Here is a 27,994-nt window from a genome sequence, read left to right on the forward strand (position 1 = left end):
AAATCAATGAAGTAAAGCTCTCAGTGTCTGTTAGGAGATTTCCTATTTCCTTCCTAACAAAGTTGTCCTTGTAAATAGATGTTCGTTATTATTGACTAATTTCATTTAGCTCATTGATTCACTGATGTTCAGTCAAAGGTCACAGTAAGAGATAATACATTTTAAAAGATGTTAATGTTGTGGGCTTGTGGCTTATTTTTGCACTTTTATTTATTTATTTATTTATTTATTTTTTTGATGGTAAAACAGCCTATAATAATATAACAGCTACAGTAGATAAGATACTAATACTGACATTGAGTATACATCCTATAGTCATTTAAGATTCTCAATGTCATTTCTTCAGCACAGCATATTCATCGTTGCATATGATATGTTAACTGTCCATTGACAAAAGTACCGCTTCCGTCCAGTGAAGGGCAAGTATTCCTCTGAGGAATTGATACTTGAGAGGTTTTAAATAGGAGGGATGCACTTCCTCCCATCAGTTCATGCCGAGCTCTCACTGCACGAACTTCACGCATGGAAAAATTAATTACTCCTCTGTGAGGACATCAGCTTTTCCTACAGCATTTCATTCTGAAGGTAGGATACATTTGGGTTTCTTTCATTTAAAAGATACTTAAGAGGTTAAAGTTTTTTGTCTGTTACTTTTACATACAGTAGTTGTTATATGCAAAGTATCCTTACAGATGGTGCACATACAATGTATAATATTAAATACCGTTTAAATTACTGATTGTAAAACAATCTTTAATTAAATTAGTTATTTATTTATTTTAATTTATTTAAAAATTATAAATTGCATATACATAAATGCTGCAAACACATACACACACACACAATATATATATATATATATATATATACACACACCTTATACAGATAGAAGTAATTTCATAATGTATTTCATATTTTGTTAATGTATAAATGGAAAAATTCAAGTTGTTGAATACATTGTATAGTCTATGTTATAAATAGTTAGGTAACTATTTATTTTAATTATTGTATAAAATAATGTGTTCCTTTCAAATAAAACATATTAATAGAATCCTGTTTATTTCCTGAAAAATCATATTTATATGATTTAAATTCATATTTGGTACTGTCAGTTATGTATAGTTTCTACATAAATATATGCTGCATTCATTAATTTTGTAATATTGCATGCCTTGTAGTAGCATTTATACTATTAGTATTCTTCATATTTTTCTTTGCCGATATTAATTTATTTTTAAATTCTGTGCAGCACTTTTCCAAAAAGAACCTGCAGAAATGTCAGAGAGGAAACCCAAAAACTCAGACACACGTCCCAAGAATCTGCGGAGCTGGAGCGCTGATAGTTACATCCGCAGTATTAAAAAACGCTCCCATGGGTCACGCCATGAGACAGCGCCCAGAGGGGAAGAGGGGGAAGGAATTGATGACCAGACTGTACGCTCTGCTTCTTGTCCCCGGAGACGTCGAGAGCGAAAGTGCAGCTGCACAGTCCCTGGAGAACCAGATTTGGATTCTCCTTGCAGGAAAGCCCTGTCCCGTCGGTCTCTGAGGCAGAAGTTTCAGGACGCCGTCGGCCAGTGTCTCCCTCTTCGCAATCACCACCACCATCACCACCAGTCCGGTTCCTCACGTCCATTCTCCATCCTTTTTTGGTCCAAACGGAAGATTCATGTGTCTGAGCTCATGGAGGACAAGTGTCCTTTCTCTCCGAAATCTGAACTGGCTCAGTGTTGGCATCTGATCAAGAAACATGGCACTCATACCAAACCTTCTTTAAGCATCGAAACCGAACCCAAATGTCCCTTGTTATCCTCCTCTCCTCCAACGCTCATTTCATGGGAGGAGATCAGCTCTAGTGGGGCTTCTAGTCTGGATGACTGGGATCCGTCTTTTGCACATGGAGACGCCCAGTGCTGCGCCCACACTGACTACATCCTGGTTCCTGATCTGCTTCAGATCAACAACAGCCCTTGTTATTGGGGTGTCCTGGATCGTTTCGAAGCTGAGCAACTATTGGAAGGGCAACCAGAGGGGACCTTTCTGCTCCGAGACTCTGCCCAGGATGAATACCTCTTCTCGGTTAGCTTCAGACGCTATAGCCGCTCCCTCCATGCTCGAATAGAGCAAAACGGGAAGCGCTTTAGCTTTGATGGCCGTGACCCTTGTATGTACAGAGATCCCAGTGTCACGGGCCTGTTGAGGCACTACAGTGACCCGGCCACATGCTTGTTTTTTGAGCCTCTTCTCTCTCGCCCACTATCTAGGAACTTTCCTTTCTCTCTGCAGCACATGTGCAGAGCGGTCATCTGTAGCTGTACAACATATCAGGGAATTGACACCTTGCCTTTACCCTACAGTTTGAGACTCTTCCTTAGGCAATACCACTATAGATGCAATGGAGCTTGTGCTGTTTAAAAACAGAAATGAGAGAAAACTACACGTTGCTACAGATTGAAAGGCACAACAAATATATTCCACACAACATGGTGGACTTTGTTATCATACAGCACAAAAACAGATTATGTTTCTAACATAATCTTGTGAAAAACAAATATACGCAGGAAATTGCTTCACATTTCTATACTATTAAGTGTTCTTTTGCAAGTTCTCTATATGAATTTGATTAGTCTTTTTTCTTGTTTTGTATTTCTCATCTGTTAATACACTTTATTTACGTCTGTATGCAATATAAAGTTCTGTGCCCTAGATGTTCATGATGAAACAGAAAATTTAATGGACCCTTTTCACATTTCCGGTGTTCTCAGAAGCGAAAGCCGTCATAGTCGGTTAAACTTAAGAAACGACTAAAGACAAGATCGTTTAAGGATGCATATTGAGAAATGCAGCCAGAAGCGAGAATGATGTCAGATTTGTCTGCACCCTCTCCTCCATTTGAACACCCTCACTGCAGTCTTCGTTTTGTGTTACTTAATGCCAAGTGAATAGGCTATAACACAACGCATAGCATAATAAATGTGACTATTTTAATGAAAATATGAAAAACTACTATTAGATTTGTGATGTTAAAATCTGTGCAAACACATCATCATCAAAGTCTGTTAAAAAGTTGTTTTTTGTTGTTTCTTCTAGTGACAGTTTTATTGTAATACTTACCAGATTCCACTAGATGGCAGACTTGTAATACTAACTTGACATTAACCACTAGATTCTCTATCTGACTTATATTTTAGAGCTAAACACAGTGCCTAAACCATTTCTGTTTGAGTTGCCAAACCTTGTCAGTATATTATTGTTTGATAGACCCGTCCAGTATTGAAGCAATTCAACCACATATTGTAGCTATACATTTTCAATAAAAACAAGCAATAGAACCAACAAGTTAATCGAGGCTGATTTGTTTCATTATGTTTTATAATAAGTTTCTATTCTAATAGGTGAAAATATGTGCTGCTATTTATGAATATTTTGAATTATTATGTTCTGCATGGTTTAAAGGGAATCTGTGTACATATGGTATAATAATAATAATAATAATAATAATTCCTTACATTAGTGCTTTTCTATAGGCACCCAAAACGCTTTACATCTCCTCATCCACCACCACTGTATAAAATGGGAAAACAATACACTGAATGCCATATATTGAAAACATAAATATTTTCACTTTTAACTAAATGTGGAATGATTCTTTCTTACAACTTTGGTTTAGTTAAAGATGTTATTATGATTTCACTCTGGAAAACTGATTCTCAATTGACTGAGACAGGAACCATACTGATCTTCCAAACCCACTGATGTTAAATATTAATGTTTCTGAGATTTTTTGAAAGAATTTCAATAGACAAAACATCAACTGTTAAAATCATCTTTAATACTATTGATTTCTGCTGTTGTTGTTTTATCCCCCCCCCCACACACACACATTTATTTATTAATTTTTATTAAACCATAATTTATTGATTAGTTTCATATTTTACTTTTCTTTTGGGGACAATTGTTCTCTACAATGTAGTCAAATCTGGAAACACATGCAAAAAAAAAAAAAAAAAAAATGATGCAGTGATGACATGTCCCATTGTGTCTATTAATCTTATTATATTTGGTATTATATTTCAGTCTACAAGCATATACTGGAGCTGCTTCCTGAACTGCATATCAAATTATTCAGCAAACAGACAATGAGGATATTTTATTTATTCTCATGTAGAGGACTAAATGTACAACTCCAGACTGTATTAAATTATTGATGCTTATGTCTCATATCAGTTTTGCTGCAGGCAGTTCCAACTGCTGTTTATTTGTTAATAACAATAACATAATTTTTTTACATGCACTTCGAACATATATCTTAAACTGTGTTACAAAGATAAACGGAGGTCTTACGGGTTTGGAACGACATGAGGGTAAGTTATTAATGACATAATTTTAATATTTGGCATCATGTGATTTGTCTAAACTGGAGATGAAAGCCAGGTTGTCTATATCTGCACATAATAAATATCTCACATAATGAAAATTCTGTTTAACAGTATTTTTACACCTGCCCATGTACGTTATTTTTCTTTATAGATTATTTTGGTAATTTATATGTTTTTTTAAGTCTTCTTAAGAAATGATATATGAAAGGTTTTAAATAAATCATTTCAATTGTAAAAATGAAAACCAGATTGACATTTAAAATATAGAAAACTGTACGCACTCTTCGTCATTTAATCAATAAACCCCGCCCACTGGTTAACATAATATCCATGCAGGTTTACTTTGAAAATTAAAACAAAAATGAAAAATGAAGTCTGTGAAATAAAGGAGACAATAAAACGAAAATGTAAATAAAACTGAATTGCTTTAATAAATTGCTTTAATAAAAAGCTTTGTAAAAACTATATTTGCATTTTCTTTTTAATATTGGCAATTTAGCCTCGAAGATGGAAAAGGATTATACAAGTGAATTAAGATGCATTTATCCATATAGTATATTACTACAGTTTATAATATACTGTAACTGAGCATTTTAACTGTGTTTTTAACACGCTTTGATTTCAGTCGCAAGGAATTAGAAATTCTAAGATGCCTGTTTTGATGTGTATTGTTTCAAACACCTAATGATGTTTCCTAGGTGTATTGTGACCTGAGGGAGCGACGGTGATGTTCGCATTTGGAAAAGTCTAGATGACGACGATCCCAAATCCATAAATGTTGGGGAGAAGGTGTATTCTGTAGCCTTGAAGGTAAGTTAACATTTTTTTTCTTTCTATTTATCCAGTCAATTACCGCATTTTCCGGACTATAAGTCACACTTTTTTTCATAGTTTGGCTGGTCCTGCGACTTATAGTCAGATGTGACTTATTTATCAAAATTAATTTGACATGAACCAAGAGAAATTAACCAATAGAAAACATTACCGTCTCCAGCCGCGAGAGGGCGCTCTATGCTGCTCATTGCTCCTGTAGTCTACACTGAAATCATAGAGCGCCCTCTGGCGGCTGTAGACGGTAATGTTTTCTCTTGGTTCTTGGGTCTAAATAAATGCAACTTATACTCCAGTGCAACTTATGTTTTTTTCCTCATCATGACGTATTTTTGGACTGATGCGACTTATACTCTGGTGCGACTTATAGTCCGAAAAATACGGTATATAGTAGTATAATTACATGAATAACTCTATAGTGAGTTTTTATTTAAATGTCAGTGTTTATTATCCCCTGCAGAATGGAAAGTTAGTTACAGCAGTTTCCAACAACACAGTTCAGATTGACACTTTCCCAGAGGGAGATCCAGATGGCATTGTCACTGGATTCACCACCAACGCAAACCACGTCACCTTCAGCAGCAGCGGGTCAAGAGTGGCTACAGGATCCAGGTGCGACTTACTTTCAGTCCTCATCCTGCTACATTTGTATTGTTAAGGATATTTAGGTCTCAGGGTGATCACACATCCTCTCTTTCCCACACTTATCCTGGCGGGAATTTCTAAATTGCCTAAAACGCCAGTTGATATAACTTATTTTTAGTAGTAGTTGATTAGTCAAATTGGTGTCAAAAAAAACATATTTATTTTTTGTATAATATATTATTGTTTCAATGTATCGTTTAATACTCCCATCGTTGTGCTTTCGTCCGACATCAATGCACAGTTGAAATCACTTTGATTGTTTTATGATTAGTTGTGTTTGGGTAAATGGCAGTTTTCTGGATATATGGATTGTTTTAAGCTGATGCGTCACGGCTGAAGGCAGCGAGCATGACACAGCATTGATCAAGCAGTTTTATCCTGCTGCCGATGCTTGAATATTGATGCAGCTGAGCTCCCAACAGGTTATTTGATTTTTTTTTGTTCTCTTCCTGTAGAGGTCGGAAATGAGTTTTCATTTATTTCCCCACTTCAGATCGTAAAGATCTGCAGTGCCAATATGAGTCTCTGCTGGGCTGAAGATGGTGGAGAATGAAGGCGCTAATTTTGGCATTCTGTTTTTCAGTGACTTTATTGTGAAGATAGTGGATGTGGTGGACAGCAGTCAGCCGAAGACCTTAGGTGGACATGATGCTCCTGTCCTCAGTGTGGCTCTTGACCCTTCTGATGCGTTCCTTGTGAGTGTCATGGTGCCTTTTAATGATCCCCTCTTATTTGTGAATGTGGCCAAATTAAGAATTGCTCATGAATAATTTCAGTGTCATATTTATTTCTTACATTGCCATTAACATTTATTGCATACATTATCATTTGGGGTCTGTACAATGTTTTTATTTATATATATATATATATATATATATATATATATATATATATATATATATATATATATATATATATATATATATATATATATATATATTATTGAGTAAGGATGCATTCATTTGTTAAAAAGTGACAACAAACACATTTGTAAAGTTACAAATTATTTTTATTTAACATGAATGCTGTTCTTTTTAACTTAATATTCTTAAGAGATTTCAGAAAAAAAAATTGTGGTTTACACAAAAAATATTAAATGGCAAAACCATTCAAAAACACGTTTCTTGCAAAGCAAATCAGTATATCAGAATGTTTTCTGAAGGATCATGTGACGCTGAAGACTGGAGTAATGGCTGCTTGAAAATTCAGCTTTGCTTCATAGGAAAAAAAATTAATTTTAAAATACATTCAAATATAAAACTGTTGTAAAAATACTGTTTTTGCTGTATGTTTGATCCAATAAGTGCAGCCTTGGTGAGCATAAGAGAATATATTTAGAACAGTAGTGGATTTGTGTTGTTTGTTGATGTTTAACGTGTTGTGATGAGTATTTATCTATTAAATTTGAAGCGTTGGGTCATAATTATTCATTTTCGTATGCTCATGTCACTTCCTGACAGGCTTCCTCCAGCTGTGATGGATTAGTTACTGTGTGGTCTATTGAGTCACAGGTATGAGGCCTCACATTGGAAAACATGTACAACTTCAAGTAATAGAGAGCTCTTTATTATGTGTATTAATTATTTTTTGGTTATAAGTTATAACCTTTCAAAAAATAATTTAATTTCAAAATTATAAATAAAAAAAACTCAAAGAACACTGCATTAAAAAAAAAAATCTAACATTTCAAATAAAATACATTTAAACCATTTTTTTTAGATCTGATGTAAAGCTGGTGAACTCTGTTGTGTGTGTGTTGACTCAAGAAGCTCAATGGAAAATTCTCCAGAAATCTAGTGATGTGAGCAATGCCAAGGCTCTCTGTAGGCTTACATAGCAGCCTCGTTCAGGAAAGGTATGGACATTAACACACACACACACACACACACACACACACACACACACACACACACACACACACACACATACACACACACACACACACACACACACACACACACACACACAAGGCCTCTCCAAAATTCAATTTACATTTTCAAGTTTTCTCTTCGGTTGTTTCCTATATGAATGCTTTATGAGCACATCAATCACTCTCTCAGCCATATACAACAGTCGTGATATTTAAGATTTAGCTGTTCATTTGTTGTATATACACACTTGTAGCTGCTTGCCGTACCGGTGGACTTGACCATTCAGCTGTATGACAGAAACACATGGACACATGTCAGCACGCTCTCCGATGACCTCATCTCACAGGTCAGTAGAAAGCAACTCAGTGATTTTCAGAGGAACAGTTAAAAGAAATAAAATTAGAAATAGGTAATTTTTAGATTGTGGAAACCTTTATTAGCGTTACAATTGTGTATTAAGCTTTTGCCTACTGTATCAAATGTATTGTGTGGTAAAAGCTGTGTGGTAAAAGTTGCGTTATATTGCAGTGCATAATGAAATGAGCAAATCTTTCAGACTCTTTCTCTTCTCGGGTTGTTAATGTCGTGGTCTGGTCACCGTGTGGGAAGTTTCTGGCTGGAGGAACAGTTGGCGGAAACCTGTTGGTCAAACTGTGTATTGAGAGGTTGTAGTCACATTTATGTTAATATTATTGAAGATTTTGGTGTGTTTTTTTTTTTTAAGACTTTGGACAGAATGTGAACATTGTATTTTCATTAACGCTTTATACGTCTTCTGTAATAGCATTCAATATTGTGAGTTTAACAATGTTTCTAGGAAGATGGTATCTTTCATTTCAGACAGTGTAGTCTGTGCAGTGATGATGTTGTTGATTTTGTACTATTACAGACAGAAACACGAGAAAGGGTTCACTGTGTGTGGGATGGAGTGGCATCCCTTAGGGGGCCGGATCGCTTACACTGACACCGAGGGCTGCCTCGGGCTCCTGGAAGGCGTACTGTCCTCCTCCTCCATTGTTCAGAGTACCAAGGTCAGTCGTACCTTCAGGGTCTCGCCATTTTCAAGTCATGATGTATATGGACCTTTATGTGCCTATATTTGCTTGATTATAAAAAAAACCCCCAAATAAAATCATTCTTTGTCTGTATATTTGTTAATATTAATATGTTAAATATATATGTATATATATATATATATATATATATATATATATATATATATATATATATATACTCACCTAAAGGATTATCAGGAACACCTGTTTAATTTCTCATTAATGCAATTGCAATAATCTAATCAACCAATCACATTGCAGTTGTTTCAATGCATTTAGGGGTGTGGTCCTGGTCAAAACAATCTCCTGAACTCCAAACTAAATGTCAGAATGGGAAAGAAAGGTGATTTGTGCAATTTTGAACGTGGCATGGTTGTTGGTGCCAGACGGGCCGGTCTGAGTATTTCACAATCTGCTCAGTTACTGGGATTTTCACGCACAACCATTTCTAGAGTTTACAAAGAATGGTGTGAAAAGAGAAAAACATCCAGTATGCGGCAGTCCTGTGGGCGAAAATGCCGTGTTGATGCTAGAGTTAAGAGGAGAATGGGCCGACTGATTCAAGCTGATAGAAGAGCAACTTTGACTGAAATAACCACTCGTTACAACCAAGGTATGCAGCAAAGCATTTGTGAAGCCACAACATACACAACCTTGAGGCAGATGGGCTACAACAGCAGAAGGCCCCACCGGGTACCACTCATCTCCACTACAAATATGAAAAAGAAGCTACAATTTGCACAAGCTCACCAAAATTGGACAGTTTGACTGGAAAAATGTTGCCTGGTCTGAGGAGTCTCGATTTCTGTTGAGACATTCAGATTGTAGAGTCAGAATTTGGCGTAAACAGAATGAGAACATGTTTCCACAAACACCCTGGGCCACACCATGGCCGATCTATCCCAGGATGCCGTGCTGCTGGCCTGTGAGGGAACTGAAGAGCTTAGTTTTAATTATTGACTTAGTTTCTTTCATTTCTTTAGTTTGGATGCATTAATGAAGTTCATTGGTATTCAGCTGGGCTGGTTTCATGTTAATCAGATTACGGTCAGCAGAAGCTGATGTGAACCTTGATCTGTAGATTCCCCTTTGTCCTCAACTGCTAGCTTTTGTTTACAAAGCAAATGTACACTTTGCCTCCATTTTTATCTGGATAACTACTAATCCAGTAGAAATCCGGTAGTGAATTCTTTGCTTTAAGTGAATAAATTACAAAAGGTGTCATAGAAGTTGTATTTCAGATAATGAGCATTCGTGGTAAATTTGAATATTAAGAAACTATGGTACTTTTTTTGTTACTGGGAACTTCTTTTCTGTGGAAATGTAAAAACGATACCAGGGTTGTTACATAATCATACTCTGACACTTGTTGATTTAGACACATTTCATTTTTCAGTAAGTCAATTCCTTAAACATAATGACAGAAAAAGATGTACATGTAGAAAGTATATGGAAAACTGAGCTTCTTGTAGTGTATCACAGAGGTACTAATGCGTGCCAATCTACTTTCGGTACAAGCACTGGTTTCATGGCAGCATCCCCTTGTTTTGAACAACCACAAGCCCTAAATCATATTCATAAATGTGTATGCTTTATTTATTTATTTATTTATTTTTGTGTATGTAGTCTGTTACATACTAGTTTCTAATCATTGGTTTTCAACTCCATCATGAATAAATTTATAGTTTATATCCTTGTTTCTTTTAATAATTAAGGTCGACTTGCAAAGTAGCCGTAAAAGGAGAAAACTGATCACAATTTAACTTATTAAAAAACAATAAAAATGGCACATCTGGAAGCACTTTTGAGCAATGACTCAGATGGATTTTTTATTTATTTTTATTCAACTAAATGAGCAATCCAGATAAACTGAATCAAAAGTTTATTCCCAACACTTGGAGTTTGTGTATGTAAATTGGTTGAGCTTGATTGTCATGTATGCCATCAGGTACCGGGTTTGATGGAGATCAGGGGCTTGGCATACAGAGACGTTAGGTCATAGACGGAGAACCATTGCCTCTCACACTGAAGTCCTTCCTGGCATGGATGGGCTTCACTGCGGAGGGTGAGTCACCTTTACTGTATTCCTTTGATAGTTAAAGGGGTTATATGATGTTGCTAAGAAAGAACATTATTTTGTGTATTTGGTGAAATGAAATGTGTTTGTGCGGTTTAAGGTTAAAAACACATTATTTTCCACATACTGTACATTTTTGTTTCTCCTTTGTCTGTTTCTACAAAGCTCATCATTCTGAAAAGCAAGGTGTGCTCTGATTGGCCAGCCACCAAGTGCTTTGTGATTGGCTGAATAGCTCAAGTGCATGATGGAAATGTTATGCCTTCTTGACATACTCTGATGCCGTGTCCTGGTGCAATAAGGCAAAACCCATAAAATCCATTACAAACGAGATATTTTTGACATCCAGTTGGGACATAATTACTGATTATAATGACTTATACTGTCCTTTTACATTTGGGCAGTGCTATGCAAATCTTCCCACACAGTGACGTAGACATGAGGGCATGTTTAAACAAGGTGCTTCTCAGGCGCGGCTCGAGCCGCGCGGCAAACGCTTGCTTGCTAGAAATAGAACCGACGCCTATTTTTACCGCGACACGTCACAGAATCCTCCACGCTTCTGGGACGCTTCTGGGACGCTTCTGGGACGCTTCAGACACGCGGCGCTCACGCCACGCAGCCAGTGTGTCACCTGCCTAACTGATCTCTGCTTCATTACAGTTTGCACATATGTTTTCGTCGCGAATGTTAAAAGAGTCGCGCGATAACGCGCATCATCACTTCGATACGGAATTAGATCTGGCTTTTGTTCACACAGCGCTCGTTCCGGATCGATTACCGCAATGTTACTATGTCCCCGACCCGGGTTTGATTCGGTAATCAATTCCGGGACGTGGTTGCTTTCACACAGAAGGCGACCAGGCAATGTTACGGGAATATTGCGGGTCCGACGTGCAGTGTGAAAGGGGCTACAGTGAACTCGCCCTGGAAAAAGCCAGTCAGATTCAGGAGGAGGAGCACGAAGAAAAAGAGTCCGCCTATCAGAGGTTAGCATAATGAATTAGAATTAAATGAATATCTAGCTAGCTATCATCTTCAGGCCTAGAAAAACTCTTGAAATTATGTTTTAAATACTTGTTTTTCCTCCATACTCGGATCTGAAAAGTACAGTGTATTAAAGTATATCAAAGCAAAAGTTCTTTGCATATTAGTTATATATTTCTTGATCTTTAAAATGAAAGCATTCTTTATTGACACTCTTATCTGAGCACATTACGGTACTTGTTTTTGGGCATTAGTCTAAAAAATTCTACTATTTTTTTTTTAATTATTATTATTGAATATGATTTTTTATTCATATTTGGATATGTACAAAATTTAACTTTCCAGGTTTGAATCCCTTCAAAAAAGGAGTGAAATCACCCGAGAGGCTGTCTGCCAAACCAAGTGAGTAGAATATAAAAATAGAATATAAAGATTTCAGTAAATCGAATATGAAAAGGTTAAAAACAGGAATTTTGCAGTTTGCAATTTTTGATTTCTTTAACTTTTCTTTTAAATTGACTGCATTTTTCAAATGAGTTTTTGAGTGGCACAGATGGGCCACAGTTATATATGAGTGTCTGCTGACAGTGAAAATGCTTGTGTGTCACAGTGAGCAGAGAAGGACGTGTGAACCCTTTTAAAGTTAGAATTGCACAAATCTTAAAGAAATAAAGCTCCTTTTAAATCTTGTGTTTCAAGAATACTTGGTTAATATGTTTAAATTGCAGATGTCTGGAGCAGGAAAGTCATCAAGTTCACCAGCTGGTCAGCCCAGAACAACTAATGTTTTGGAGTGCATGAGACAAAGCCCAAGTCCTGAAGCCCCTGGCACCCAAACCCAAGTCCAAGGTACAGTGTGTTGCTCAAATACAAATGTTCTCCAGCTCTGCAGGGTCACACACTCTGTCTCACCCCATAAAACTCACTCTCCGCTCGGTCTGCCTGGGACGACCTGGTTATCTAGTATCCTTTCCTCCAAAATGTTTAGTTCTGATGGCAGAACATTTGTTCAGGTGAAATGTCAGGTCTTTCTATTGGAGTATAAACAACATTATGTTCTTTAGCCAGTGTGCTACACCCAAAATTCCATGTTTTATATGTAACAGATAATTACATGTTTTGAGTCCGTGTTCATTTGCAAGGCCCCGTTTTTCAGACCCAGGCCACTCTGCTCCAGATGAGTGCCTCTAAAGGAAACCGTAAGAAACCGGAGGACAACCAGTCAGAATCAAAAAAAGTCAAACCGGCTCCTGCAGCTACGCCTCCAGCGTCAGCGGAAAATATTGAAAACCGAAAGTAAAAGAGAGATTTTTCTTGCTACTTTTATTTTAATTATGTAAGAACATCAAATTATTTTACTTTCAACTCGAAAGTATTTCATTTCAGCAGTCATCATACTAATTGTATCAAATTTAGGGATGTACCATAAAAATGTAATGATTACTTTTTGTTAATAACTTTATATATTAATAAATAAGAACAGTAGAGTAAATCTGTAATTTTATTTTTTTTAAGACAAAGGCCTTAACCTCTTGGTAGTGTGTCTAAGAGAAATCAGGTATACTATGAAATATAATAACGTTTACAAATTGGCATAGATAATGAGTATTTGAATGAAAAACTAAAATTAATCAGATCATTGTTGACAATATAACTCCATTCTAAAATGAATTATAGTCAGTCATTATTATTTTTAATCCATATTTATTTATTGATGTTAGATTAACAAATCAATCCAAATGTTTTTTTTTACCTGATGTAAATAATCTCAAAGTAGAATATTAACATTAATCAGCTGTTCATGATTTGTGCTGGCTGACACCAGTATGATCTCCTATAAGCTGTCATTGTTTTTAATGTTTTGTTTGCTGTCATGTCTGTAACTACAATTTACTTCCTTTAGGCCGAAAACTGGCTTTCAGCTGTGGCTTGAGGAGAATAGGAAGAGCATTCTAACAGACAATCCTGACTTTGAGGAAATGGATGTTCTCAAGGAAGGCATGGGGCGTTTCTGCACTATTGTGACACATGCACATTTATCTTAAACTGTTTAGTTATTATTCAGTCTATTATTATATTCAGGAAGGTTACCTAGGAATTTCCCTGTTTCAGTGTTTTTTTTTTGTTTGTTTTTTTGCACGTGCATTGGTTGTGTAACAGATTTCATTCATGTACTTTCTTTTTTTTCTCTAGTTCAGTTTCCTCTATTTTGTAATTTGATCCTAAAGCTCTAAGCCAGTTTATCCATGACAACACTGTTTATTAGCAAGTATCTTCCGATTTTTCTGATCTCCACTTACCTGTCTATGTGTGGGTGCTTTCCAAACACTCATTCTCTGCTGTATGAACAATCTGTCCGTGAGCCTGCACCCACAGGGCCACTCAGTGCAGGGCAGAATGACTCTTCACACACTCCAGCATGGATGGGAAATGGTTAGGATGCCTGTTGCTCTGGAAACCCTGGCTGGGGGTGTATGCTGCACTCATTGATCTTATGTTAATGACTTGGGGGTGGCATCAGCCGCTGAAAGAGTGCGTTACAATGAAGAATGGCGTGCAGCGTGAGGGGGGGGGGGGTGCAAAAAGGGCCCCGGGGCTCATATGTGAAATGGGTCTGGTGACTCATCATGGTCGTCAGTAAATGTTCGCTGCTTTTGTTTACACAAACAATTTTAATTACAATAACAGGCTTATTTGAATGATACTGTTTATCGCTTTTTTGATTTTTGCAAGCATGTACATGAATGAACATAATTCCATTTTATCTTTTGATTCAGAACTGGAGGGAGAGAGCAAAGGGCGACGCTGACCCCAAGAAACGAAAGCGTGAAGATGAAGAAGGACAAGCAGATGAACAAATGGAGTCGGATGAGGGCAGCACCAAAAAGAAAAAGCCACTGGATACTTCTGCTAAACTCTCTGCGTTTGCATTTAACAATGAATAGCACTTAACATGAATTTGTTTAATGCCCATGTATTTTTATATTTTATTTTAATATTGATTTTGGGGAAAACCTAAAGTTTTTTGTTTTGTTTACTGTAATTCGCTGACCTCTTATTCTGTCATATAGACTGCCTGCTCATTTGTGATCCATTTGTTCTCAAGTTTGAGCTCTTTTGAAAGCACTGTGCGTCTCTTCATTTGTATTTGAAATGAAGCAAAGTCTCTTTAAAAAATTTGCAATGAGAAGATTAATAACTAGCTCTCTTAATCAAATCTAGTGAAATCCTGAATGCTTTGGATGTGTTTTTGTGATGTTTTGTACTGTATGTAAAACAAATAATCATAATAAAAGCTAAAATGTTACATTTTGAGCCTTGTGTGCCATTTTCTTTATTCTAAAGATTGTCTTGTCAAATTGGTAAGTTGAAAGTATGTAACATTGCTTGCACACCAGTGATGTAATGATGGATGTCCTTGTGAAAAGTGTTGTGAATGAGTTTTCTGATGTTCATTTGAGGTCACTGAACTTTGTGCATTTTGAAATAAAACTGATCTGAACTGACAAGTTTCCAGTTGTACAACCTTTATGTTGCATGGTTCATTTCACTTTAGAAACACTGCTTTTATTTTTCATCATAAGAACATCATCACCCAAAGGTCTTTTCAGTCCCCTTCGATGGGTTGATGTGCCCCAAGACATCACTGTAATGTGAATAAGACAATTCCTTTCCTTGGTTTTTTGTTGTTGTTGTTGAATAAGATACTTCATCCTCTTACTAGACAGGTGGCCTGACGCAGGCACGTCTCTCGGCCAATAGCAATCTGGCTCCGTGACGCGGTAGCCCTGGCGACCAATAGGATCGCGCAGAGATTAGCCAGTGTTTATAAAACCCCTGAGTGTCCCTGCTGGAGCGCCGAGTTGAGTTTGACAAGAGAGTTATCACTGTTGAACTTCACAAGTTTGTCTGTTACTCCTTAAACCATATTGAAAACAGGTAGTAGCACTAAAACCGACTTTGAGGAACCCAAGCTGTCACTTTAAGGCAATCATGGAGCGCTCCAAACAGAAACAAATGAATCAAAATGAAAATGAAACAGATGCCGCGATCAATGGGCACTTTGACGGACGGGCGAAAGTTCCCGGATGGAGCGCCGGTGGTGCCGCAGGGACCCCGAGCACCGTGCCGTCCTCCAGCGTGATGGAGAGCTGGCGTGAAGAACGCACTCGCAGTCTGGAAGACAATGAGATGAGCCTGCCGAGCATCGCCGCGGCGTACACCACGATCCTCAGGGGGCTCGGGGAAGATCCGCAGCGGCAGGGGCTCCTCAAAACTCCGTGGAGAGCCGCCACCGCCATGCAGTTCTTCACCAAGGGTTATCAGGAAAAAATCATCGGTGAGTTGCATAAATGTATGAATGACAGTTGATAAGACGTGTGTATTTATAGGTTATTTTTGGTTTAAATTGATTTAGAATTACTTTAAGCGTATTGCAAGCTTAAATTAACATCCTGAAATGTCACACCGTCTCTGGAAAACTGTCTCTGACTAAAGATGTTAAATAAACGTCATTTTTGTTAACTTTTTTTTTTTCATTTAACTTTCTGTTTTACATAATTGTACAGTTTTATGGCACCAAGGGGGCGTTTACAGAGGCGGTCTTGAGTTCAAAAAACATCTAGACAGAACGGGAAGCAATGTGACAGAAAGTTAGGTTGTAAAAATTGTAGTTGATCCAAAAGTTACAATTCTGTCATCATTTACGTATCTAAACTTTTAATGATATTTATTCTGTGAAAGACAAAGAGAGACTTTGTTGATCTGTCTATTAAGGACAATGAATGGTCACTGAAGATGTCAAGGACTTTAATTCACCTTAAATTGGCCCAAAGGACGCCCAAAAACTACATCACAAGTCTTCACTATTTGACAGTGATCGTGTGAGGCTGATATTTAAGTTTTTTTCACAGATCATATTATCACCAATCATATTTTCAAGAGTAGATTGAGGAATGAATGAATCATTAATTCAGGTTTTTATTAGGTTGATTGAGCTAAAGAAATGGTCTTAATGATTTGTTCATGACACATGGTTAGTGAATAACTTAAATGTTACTAGAAGAAAATCTGTGAAAATTTGGGTCTTTAACTAAAAAAAAAAAACTATCATATGTAATCAGGAGACTTAGTTGTGTAGGACATGATGAAATCTAATTTTTACATCTATACCTTCATTGAAACTCAAAGATCAACTAGGAGATTCTTCAAAATCATGTTATATTTTCACAATCTATTTCAACACACTCTCAAAGCACTTCATTCTCTTTTAAATAGTGGCTAATTATTAGTTTTAGTATGATAGCATTCATATGTTTTCTGATCTGCTTTTCTGTTTAAAACACATCTTATGAATTCATAAAAAAAAATTGACACCTTTTCAGAAAGTTACATTTTCTCATCAGATCAGGTTGGTATTTTGGAGTTGTCGGGGCCTTATAATGATACAGAAAATGTTATGGCCCACAAACCATTCATCTTTTACTAATGCATTGTCAAGCATTTCAGGTTAGAAGTATTTCCTCAAACACTTTCATGTGCCATCAGTTTGATTAACTGGCTCAACAGGTACTCCACCCCAAAGCGAAGGTTTATCTTGCATAATTGTTCACTGGTCACTCTCAGGCTGTTGTCTGAGTGGTTGAGCCAGGGTGCCTCCCACCATCGCATTACCAACAACATCTCCACAAAGAAAACAGCACATCTGGACTTGGTTTGTGTAGCATTATTAGGACAGATGCATATGGAATGTATTAATGTTGCTTTTCTACACCAAAAAAGTTTGTTAAAGCAGACTCTCCTCGATGAGCTCACAGCACTTACATATGCATCACTAGAACATGGTCCACAGTTCACAGAAGGTATATCATGCAGTGTCACTGGAAGCGTGCCTTTGATAACAGATTTCCAGAGGAAGGTCTTTCTTCAGTGGGATTGGCTGAAGTTTGCACCACCCCTGCAGTTTCACATATTGTTCTGAACTAGCAAAGTTATGTGTCTCCCACAAAAAGACATTTAAAGTGTTGGAGGAAACAGTTTAGGGATCTCAGTGGGTTTGTGTGACACTGTGTTGAATTTCACAGTTTTATGGGAGGTGGTTGACTCACTGGTTAATGCAAGAAAAGGAAGCTGATGGTACATAGTAAGTGCTTGAATGATGAATTTCCACCTTGATCTCACTTGATGTCACAGTATATTCACCTCTGGGTTAACACTGTGTTTCAGCTTACTGTTTTTACACTAACTGAACACAGAGGGAAAATAGGCTTAATTATAATAATAAAAAAATATATACACCAATACAACAACATGTATCAATGTTTACTTGCATATATTCTATGAAAATACTTTAATATATAATTAGTTTAGCATCACACTGGAGGTTAGGAATAACAGCCGATAACCTAAATATAACTAGTATAAAATAAAAGTATAAATATAACTGTATATAACGATGAAATCTTAATTTTTATTTTGGCCTGTAACTCACACAAGACTAACATATGACATGATATGACTTTGAAAATAATGCACAAATCGAAAGATCAACCAGGACATTCAAATCACAAGAAGAAACTAGTTTCAAATATTCAGGTTTGGTTTTTACACTAACTGAAGAAAAAAGAAAGAAAGAAAGAAAAACAATAATACTTTTTATTGTTTATCAGTATTACAACAAACAGCAATGTTTACTTATGTAATATATATGTTGAAATGTCACACACCTGTAAATCATTTTGGGCGATTATGCAAATAAATCGTTTTTTTTGCTACTGTTTTTTTCTCCATTTTACCGTTTTGTGTTTTAGAAAGGATGCTTGTTATGAAACATTTGTACTCACGATTCACAGACACTAGAAAAGGAAGGAAATTAGAGGATTATTTATTATGATATTATTATAATGCATTATATCATTATGTTCCTTATACTTAATGGTTTTGTTGTGGTCTCATGCCACATAAACCATTCAAGATCATAGAGACGACTGATACTGGTTAAGTTACAGCGGTCAGGCGGCTCAGTATGGTTTCTTTTCTTTATTACTCATTCCGCTCGTTGTCCCCTGCCCCCACTTCCTGGATGGATGCCTGTCTCTTATTTAAACGATGGAGAACAAGCCAAACCCTCAGGAGCAGTAACATTACCCTTAACCAGAGCTCTGCTGGTTGACATCCTCACAATTTCAATGGGTTTCTATGGTTACTTATTGTATTCCAAGTGTATATTTGCTTAGTGTGTAAGCAGGTTTGTGTTTAATTGAGAGTGTGTGTGACGGTGGCAGCGAGGCTGAAGGATGACTTCTGGGAGATGCTGATTTGATTTCCTGTTCTTTTTTGTCAGTGCCACCGTCATGCGTGAGACCTTTCCGTGTGTTGTTCCTGTGCATTTGAAAGCAGCTGTTTGTTTAGGACGAGCCTGATGACAGTTCTCTCATAACAGCAGCTGCTGCTGCCCTCAGGTTAAATTCAGCCGAGACTGATGCTCCGATCAGCTGCAGCATTTACACAACACTACATGCATACATAGTGTGCTCGGTTTCTGAAAATCATGCTGGTTAGTCACCAAGCAGAACAGTGAAAAGACCGGAATAGGTTTAAAAATTAACAAAAGCCTTTCCTGGTTCTGGGAAGCATGAGACTACATCAGAAAAATTAGTTTGTCAGTAGTGTCTGCATAACTATTATTACTATAATCATTTATAACAAACCCTTAACCTTTAAACTTTAAACACATTATTTTTTCAATGAATGTTACCTCAAATAATGCAGATTTGTAAGTGATCTGATAACTGGGAGAGTTGTGTAGCATAGATTTCTATCACATTTTGCTATCCAAATTAGGATGAGATAAGGAAAAATGTAAAGGTTTAAGTCATAATCTGGCAGGGAGTAAATATGAAAGAAAAACAAATGTTGTGAAGTACGTAAAGATCAAAGGTCAAAGGTCTCACTTCACATGAAATGGAGGCCTGTGGGTTTAATCACGGCATTTTATTTTATATTATATTATATTGCTGTATTATAAATATACCGTATCTGGACTATAAGTCACACTTTTTTTCATAGTTTGGCTGGTCCTGGGACTTATAGTCAGGTGCGACTTATTTATCAAAATTAATTTGACATGAACCGAGAGAAATGAACTAAGAGAAAACATTACCATCTACAGCCGTGAGAGGGCGCTCTATGCCGTCTCGTGGCTGTAGATGGTAATGTTTTCTCTTGGTTCTTGGTTCTAAATAAATGCGACTTATAGTCCAGTGCGACTTATATATGTTTTTTTCCTCATCATTGCGTATTTTTGGACTGATGCGACTTATACTCAGGTGCGACTTATAATCCGAAAAATATGGTAATAATATATATTTTATGATATTTATAAAATAATTATTTAAACATACATTTCTACACATTTAAGTAAATTATATGGGGCTATTAAAATTTCTATCGTCATATTTTATACAATTACAAAAACATTATGACGTGAACAGAATAGAAATAAATCATTAAATCTCAATTATTTGTAAGACAATTAATTCACACTGATGATTGTGACAGGCCTGCAGCGGCCAAAATATCATGGAGACCTTTAACACCTTAGCAACACCCTGACAACCACCCACAACACCCTGCCACCTTGATGAGGAGATTTGCTGGGCAAACACTGCTCAGTTTTTCAGAAAATGTAAAAAAAAAAAAAAATTGGTTGGGATACATCTGTCGCTGAAGTAATCATAGGCATAAAAACAGCCTGAAAATGGATTGCTTTCTGCCTTCACACGGTGACTACACTAAAGTGGCAACAACACAAATGAGAGTCACATCTCAACAAGCCCCTGAAGCCCCAGCATCAGTCTGCCATGTGTCCATGGAAACATACCCCAAGATACGCGGCCAGGAAATTAAAAAGCCCCACAAGAAAAGACCGTGCATTTCCACTAGATAAAACAGGACATGTTTAAACAAAGATATGAGCTAAGAGAAATGACACTGAGCCACAACAGGAAGAGCATACAGGGTGAAATATAATGATTTCATGATGTCATCAGGTGTCATATCACTCACCCGACGGTGACCCATCTGAACTTATTAATTTGTTGTTGTGCCTCCTTGCAGATGTCCTGAATGACGCAATCTTTGATGAAGACCATGACGAGATGGTGATCGTGAAGGATATTGACATGTTTTCCATGTGTGAACACCATTTAGTTCCCATTTTTGGCCGGGTAAGACTAATCCTTTTACCCTCATCAATGTCCACTTTCATGTTGCCTTTCAGTGCAGTTTCTATGACTTAACCTCTGAGGTGGATACGTAGTTTTAAAAATGAATTTTTCACTGCACTACCCTATGGTACAGTATAAGGGTTTAACAAAGTCTTTATTCATTTTTATTATTTATTAAAGTTTATTAATTGATTTAATTCATTCATTATAAATTTATTTAAAAAAATATTTGTATTATTAATTTAACATTTTAATTGATTTTATTTTTCATTTATTTACAATCCAGGTCATATTTTACCCCAAAAAGAACAAAATATATAGAAATTATAGAATGATATAAATTATTCTTAAAACAAAGAAATCAAGCTTATATTTGGGACTTTCTTTTTATGAAGCCAATATATAAAAAATCTCATTATCATTACTGTAATGTGGTATATTATTGAAGTTTATATGTGTAAAGTATTGTTGCTCAAGTAAGTAGTGTTTGAAGTCAATGTATGCAGACTATTTCTAAAATGTGATAGAGAAAAAGGCAACAAAGAAGTCTTTTTTTTTTTAAACAAAGGTCAAAACTCCTGTTATAATCTGGATTTTTGATGATGCACTCTTGTCATAAATTAATGTATTACTTTTCCTACATAATTTTTAACAAAAAACAATGGTAAAATATATATTTGGGAGTCTTAGCCCTTTCCAACGATATATAGTTTGTCAAGATTTGATTAGATTTGATTGTAATATAGTGAAGTAACTGTAGGCGTCTTGTATTCGGGACAGGGTGACAGTTAAGGGGTTTAAACAGGATGATTTTCATAGAAGAATTACATTAATGAGAATTTGATAGCAAATTTGCTTCATTATGATGAAAATAAGATTTAAAAAATTTTTTCTTTCTTTTTTTTTTTATTAAATGTGTATTTTGATTGTGGGGTGAAATATGCCTTGTAAATTTATTTTTTGAGATTCACTCACATAATGGCAGCATTACAGGTTTTCTGATTCACCTTGAAAAAAACAAAGAAAGAAAGTCCGTCAATAACCAAGTTAGTTAGCTATAATTAGCCTAAATCTAGAAGGTAACAAGGACAAGCTGGAATATTGGGTCTGAGATCCACTCAGAAAAGATGGCCACTCTTAATCCTCCAGGTTTGACATTTAGTACCTCCCTCCAGCTCACAGCTCTGCAGGTGTCTGCCATTTAAGACAAAAGAGACACCGTCGATACTGTCACGGCTCAAATGGCTGCTGATGATAGACTGAGCCATTGATCAAGCGCACTGAATGGCTTTTTTTCCGCCACTTGCAATTTTGTTTGTCAGACGCTGTCAGAGGGCCGTCGTTTCCGCTGCGTCCCCCGCTAATCGTCATCGGCGCGGCCCCTTATCCCTTCTCATCTATTTACCTCACCACTCGCGGCATCTGCAACAAGATAATGACACACCAGTTTCCTTCAGAGAGGCGCGCGCCCGTTCATTTTCTGTTTTTGGCCCTCTTGCTTGCGCTTCAGCGTCCACCGTCCTGATGATTGTCCACACAACACTGTTAGTGTCCATCACGAGCGCCGAGCTGAACAGGTGTGCTCTCGTTTTCCCTTGAAACATATCTTCCATACAGCCGCCACATCTTGCCTGTTGTCCTAAAGTGGATTAAGTTGAAAAAAAAAAGCACTTTGCTCATTTCCCAGGTGCTCTGTAGTTGTTGGTAAAGCTCGATTTATGTTTTTGGAGGATGTTGATTGAAGTTTGGCAGCGCTGAAAGAAGGCCAAGAGGGTTCAGTGATGTGCAGGGTTATCACATCAGAACAGAGAGCAGAAGAGGAAAGAAGAGAGAAAATCCTTGCATGTCTGTTAATGCTGCCCTTTCTCTGGGCTGTTTCATCAAATTGTTGGTGACATTTGAGTTGGACGGTGGAGAGGAGGTTAGGTTGGGGGAGCTGTCAGATGTACAGTCACTTCCGAGCATATGCACAGATGCGGCTCTCTGCATCTTTAACTTCTCCTCTGCTGCTGTGCCATGTGGGGATGCTCGGTTATGGCAGAAATCATAATTATTTTGGTTAATATTGTAGCCATGGTTATTTACTGTAACACGATTATATCAAATTATACACCAGTATCAGTTGGGTGTTCAGTGCCTTGCTCAAGGGCACCTCAGTCGTCGTATTGAAGGTGGGAGAGAATTCTGTACACTCACTCCCCCCACCTACAATCCCTGTCAGTATGGGACTTGAACCCACAACCTTTGGGTTATGAGTCTGACTCTCTAACCATTAGGCCACAACTTCCCTACTATAAAAAGCTATTATAGCTAATCAGTCAAAAAGTATTTTACACAGTTTACTGTGAAAGTATTGTGTGTATATTACTCCCATGTTTTGCAGTACTGTCTTTCTATTGTCAGATAACGTGTTGTGTTTTGTACAGGTGCACATAGGTTACCTTCCAAACAAGAGGGTTCTTGGTCTGAGTAAACTAGCAAGGTGGGCAAAATGCACCCATGTTTCTCATACACATATGAAAGTCCAATCTATTACAATTAATTTTATTTGTTATTCTTTTCTTGTGTTCATTTACATCTTTTGTTTTTCACAGTCAGTGGTCCCAAAAAGTATTTGGGCACTTAAATCACTTCCATCTTTCCCCAGTCCATCTGAATATAATTGCATTACGAAATACAATCCTGTATCAAATAACCTATGGACATGTTCTACTAATGTTTGCCCTATTTGTTGAACAATACATTTTATCACTTTTTTTTTTTTAATTAAAATGGGGTATATGGGATCAGTGTGCTTTTCTTTTCTTGAAATAAATTACTTTTTTTATTTTTATTAAAATACAAAGCAGTTATTTTAAGTTTTTATGTATTTTTATCATATAAATGCATTTTTTGTTGAGTGTTCTGCAATCCTTTAAAATAAATTTTAAGATTTTGTTATACAACGAGGTGATTTTGTTTTTATAATGAACAATATTGAATCTTAATGGATTCCTTCATGAGTGTGCATATTTATCCTGCCACAAAGCAGCTTTTCTTTTCTTTTTTTTCAGTAAATTCAGCAGCATTTGCTTGAGTAAAGGGGATTAGTGGCTCTCATTGCCTCAAGGGAGTTGTTTGTCTGTGAAATCAAGATGCACGCGCCTTTGTGTGTGTGTGTGTGTGTATGTGTGTGTTTGAAACAATGAGAGTGTAAGTGTCTGTAAGAGGATTAGACACAATGTGTGAGTGACAAAGAGAAGCTTGATCCAATCTGACCCCAATACCTGTGGCTTAGCCATTCACGATGTACAAGCCATTATACTGCACTCCACTAATGAAGACATGACAACAGCAGTCACGAACTGTAGCTCTCAGCAGTGCCACACACACACACACACACACACAGGTGCATTTCTGATTTCTAAAATTTGGTATTGTTTCTTTTTTTCTTTTTAATAGCTGTAGTCATGAAAAGGTCAGAGTGGCACAGAGACTGACTTTTCCTAGTCAACATTATCTGTGAAAAGGATTTTGTGTGTGTGTTTGTTCTATTCTTATTAATTAAATCTTATTAAGTTTTATCATTACCACAGTGATTAAAATCCGTGAGCAATGAAGTTTTATCAAAGCACCATCACATATGATCTCACAGAAATCTAGCTTAATTATTAACTATGTCTCTTGTTTTGCACTAGGATTGTTGAGATATATAGCAGGAGATTGCAAGGTAATGGCTTCCCTCCCCCTCAAACAAACATACAATATTTACATTCCTTCGAAATCCTTGTTGGTTTCACTAATAACCTGAAAACTTAATATTGGAATCTGCTTGTCTGATTTCAGTTCAGGAGCGTCTAACCAAACAGATTGCAGTCGCCATCACTGAAGCGTTACAGCCTGCTGGGGTCGGGGTGGTCATCGAAGCAACGTATTACACCTTTTATTTACAATATAATGCTAAAAATGACCAAATATGAAGATTTATTTATTTTCTTTATTATTCTCCAGCCACAAATTAATTTTTATCATTTAATTTACGATGTAATAAATATGAACAGTCCTCAATATTTATTGCATTTTATTTTTTGTAACAATACAATAAGTATGAACAATCCACACATTTTGTTGGATTTATTAAGTATAAGTAATTACGGTAGTATGACCAGTCCTCAAGATGTATTTCTTCTCTGTGGTCTTCTTCAGTCACATGTGTATGGTTATGCGAGGCGTCCAGAAGATGAACAGCAAGACTGTGACCAGCACCATGCTTGGTGTTTTCCGTGAGGACCCCAAGACACGAGACGAGTTCCTGAGCCTGATCCGGAGCTGAGGGTCCGTGTTCACTCTCCACTGCCAAAACACTCTGACCAGCCCTCTTCTCAAACGCCTCCCTGGATCTACGGATCCTTCATCTCTGGTTCTGCCTCCGGACGAGGCCCTGCTGCTGTGTAACATAGTGTCCCATCGGTAACACCTTCTCGTCTGTGTCTCGTGTGTGGATGTGTGTGTTTTGTGCACGTTTTAGTCAGTAGAGCTGTGGGAGCCTCTATTGACGGGACTGTGGCTATTACTGTTAAATGGAAGCATTGTGTTTTGAAGGACGTCTTAGATTAACACAATTTCACCTCTTTAAACTGACAAGAACCAAACCCACCGAAATCTGTTTAGATCTCTTTCCGGCTGTGTCACATTCATTCTCTATTCAACGCAATTGAGTTGCTTGAAATACGCAAACAAAGTGGTTTTATTTTCACGCTCCTGAACAGGGAGGTGCATGTCATTCTGAATATTTGAATAATTACATAAAAGTACTGTTGAGGAACAATGGTACGGTAACGGTAATGAATAGAACCACTAAATAATTACAAATATTCTTACACCTTGATATTTACATTGTACTTCAAAGATTGTTATGGTATTATAATGGTACATATCCAAAAACCTAGTATTACAAAGAAAGCACCACTTTTTATAAGTGAATAAATCCAGACTGGTTTTATTGTTGTTTTACTATGTGCTGAAAATGTATTATGGCTACGCTGTCTTATAATGTAATATTTAATATAATGTATGCGTCCTGTGTACATCAGTCAGTAATTATGCCCAGACCCAAAGTATCATCTGCTCTTGAAAGGATGGTTCATCCGGAAATGAAACTCACCCTCATGTTATCCACACATGTTTTGCCTTAAACGTGACATATGAAATGTTAGTCTGAAAAAAAAAAAATGATATTTTTCTAATGGAACGGTTTATTGAAGCATACTTTTAAGGTTACATGTTTGTGTTTTTTGTTGAGTATTATGTTTGATACATCAAGTTTTTATGGCTCATATAGTAGAATATAGGAAAATGTCATAAAAAATAAAAATAAAAACCTAAATTTTATTCAGAGGTCCAAATTTTATGAAAATATGCACTTTTGCTGTTAATATAAACACCGTTTTTGCATTATTACATGATTTTTAAGCAAACTACCTTCACAAATTCACATTATTGTAATGTTAAAAATAAATGTTTTACCAATTTTTATCATGGTGATTTTATGGAGTTTATATTCAAGGAGGCAAAATACATCAGAAGTCGAGACTGAGTGAAAATGTGCAGTTTGGTATTTAAATGATTATTTTACTATCAAAGCTCTGTAGTTTTGAAACATATAATGCAATGCAATTCAACTATGATAAAGAGACGTATAAATAAATGTAGCTGAAATCCTGATGTATTTTAATCAAGTTTTAATATGATTTTTTCATATTTCATAAAATGTTTTAACTTGTATGGATAATGGATTAAACTTAAGTTGCTTCAATACAGTATGTGATTATCTTGAAAAAGTATAAGCAATTAAAAATTTAAGTTAAGATTTCACAGCAAAAAGACACGGTGCACGGTGTTAAAATGATCAGACAATTCATTGGGAGGACAAAAACAGCCATTCTTCAGCTAGCTTCTTTTTTGTCAAGCAGAAAGAAACAGTGATACAGGATTAAAACAACCCTAGGGTGAGTATATAATAGCATATTTAGTATTTTTGGGTGAACTGTCTGTTTAAGTGTTTATTTGGGCTCGTCATTGATGGCATTTACAAGTTTTGTGTAACTCTATTATTTTCTGTTTAAAATCAGCTGTTGAGTCTGATGTGTTGGATGTTCTGTGTTGAAGTGATAACCAGCTCCAGCCTTCTGAATGTCCTGTCTGTACGGTCCTAGATGTTGTTTACTCTCTGAAGGTCTTCTTTTATTTGTTAAGGTGCAGTCAAGGTCAACTTAGTATCTGATTTTGCACATTGTGGGATTCACTTACAGTATGAAGAATACAGAACTTAGCTGTACTGATATAATTGTGATCTTTGTAATAAAAATAAGATAAAAAAAGATGGAAATCAACTAAAATATATATACATTTGTAAAACATATTTTATACATTTACTCAGATGCATGTTTACCTCTCCTTGGTTATGTACAGTGCGTTTTTGAGTAAGAATTCAAACTATATACTTATGTATCATTGTAGAAAATTATATTACGCTCAGAAACAATGGATACTGTGGATTTACTGATACTGTTGTATTGTCTGTGTAATGACTTGTTTTAAATTATGAAACATTCCTTGAGTGATGTTCTGCATTCCATAAGTCCAAACTCTGAGCCAAATGGTATCTGAGATGTTCAGTGTCACAATCGCTTCATAAGAGTGGATTCATTGAGAAAATGAACACTTGATATTGAGAAGTATAGTGTTATTCATGTGGCCTTCTTTAAACTAAAGTCTCAAAGAGCCTTACTATTGATGTTCTTCGTCATTTTCAGCTTAAAATAAAATAAAATATTGTGTAAAATATGTTAGAATGTTCTTTATGTTTTTAAAGGTGCTTTATATATATATATATATATTTATTTATATTATTATATTTTATTATATATTTTTAAGGGGGTTG

The 27,994-nt window shown here is 36.3% G+C and overlaps 2 protein-coding genes and 1 pseudogene across 2 annotated transcripts; all 3 read left to right on the top strand.

The window, feature by feature from the left end:
- The first annotated feature begins 507 nt into the window (after positions 1-507).
- LOC127933545 (suppressor of cytokine signaling 4-like) lies at positions 508-3,439 on the top strand. The gene is made up of 2 exons (XM_052530589.1): positions 508-585; positions 1,250-3,439. The coding sequence occupies exon 2, from the start codon at positions 1,276-1,278 to the stop codon at positions 2,413-2,415; it is 1,140 nt and encodes a 379-aa protein (XP_052386549.1). The 5' UTR covers positions 508-585; positions 1,250-1,275; the 3' UTR covers positions 2,416-3,439.
- Positions 3,440-5,066: 1,627 nt separating this feature from the next.
- On the top strand, positions 5,067-15,160 carry LOC128031627 (WD repeat and HMG-box DNA-binding protein 1-like; annotated as a pseudogene).
- A 527-nt stretch (positions 15,161-15,687) lies between these two features.
- On the top strand, positions 15,688-27,897 carry LOC127933419 (GTP cyclohydrolase 1). Its single transcript, XM_052530420.1, has 6 exons — positions 15,688-16,184; positions 20,963-21,072; positions 23,499-23,554; positions 24,750-24,781; positions 24,898-24,982; positions 25,258-27,897. Exons 1-6 carry the CDS (start codon positions 15,839-15,841, stop codon positions 25,382-25,384), a joined length of 756 nt encoding a protein of 251 aa, XP_052386380.1. The 5' UTR covers positions 15,688-15,838; the 3' UTR covers positions 25,385-27,897.
- The last annotated feature ends 97 nt before the right edge of the window (positions 27,898-27,994 follow it).

Source organism: Carassius gibelio, chromosome A17 (assembly GCF_023724105.1).
Source record: "Carassius gibelio isolate Cgi1373 ecotype wild population from Czech Republic chromosome A17, carGib1.2-hapl.c, whole genome shotgun sequence".
NCBI lineage: Eukaryota > Metazoa > Chordata > Actinopteri > Cypriniformes > Cyprinidae > Carassius > Carassius gibelio.

Bases quoted from the DNA above. Each gene is read 5' to 3' on its own strand.
- LOC127933545 (XM_052530589.1), top strand. From the start codon at position 1,276: ATGTCAGAGAGGAAACCCAAAAACTCAGACACACGTCCCAAGAATCTG.
- LOC127933419 (XM_052530420.1), top strand. From the start codon at position 15,839: ATGGAGCGCTCCAAACAGAAACAAATGAATCAAAATGAAAATGAAACA. The intron at 16,185-20,962 runs GTGAGTTGCATA...GCCTCCTTGCAG, and splicing joins TTATCAGGAAAAAATCATCG to ATGTCCTGAATGACGCAATC. The intron at 23,555-24,749 runs GTGGGCAAAATG...GTTTTGCACTAG, and splicing joins GGTCTGAGTAAACTAGCAAG to GATTGTTGAGATATATAGCA.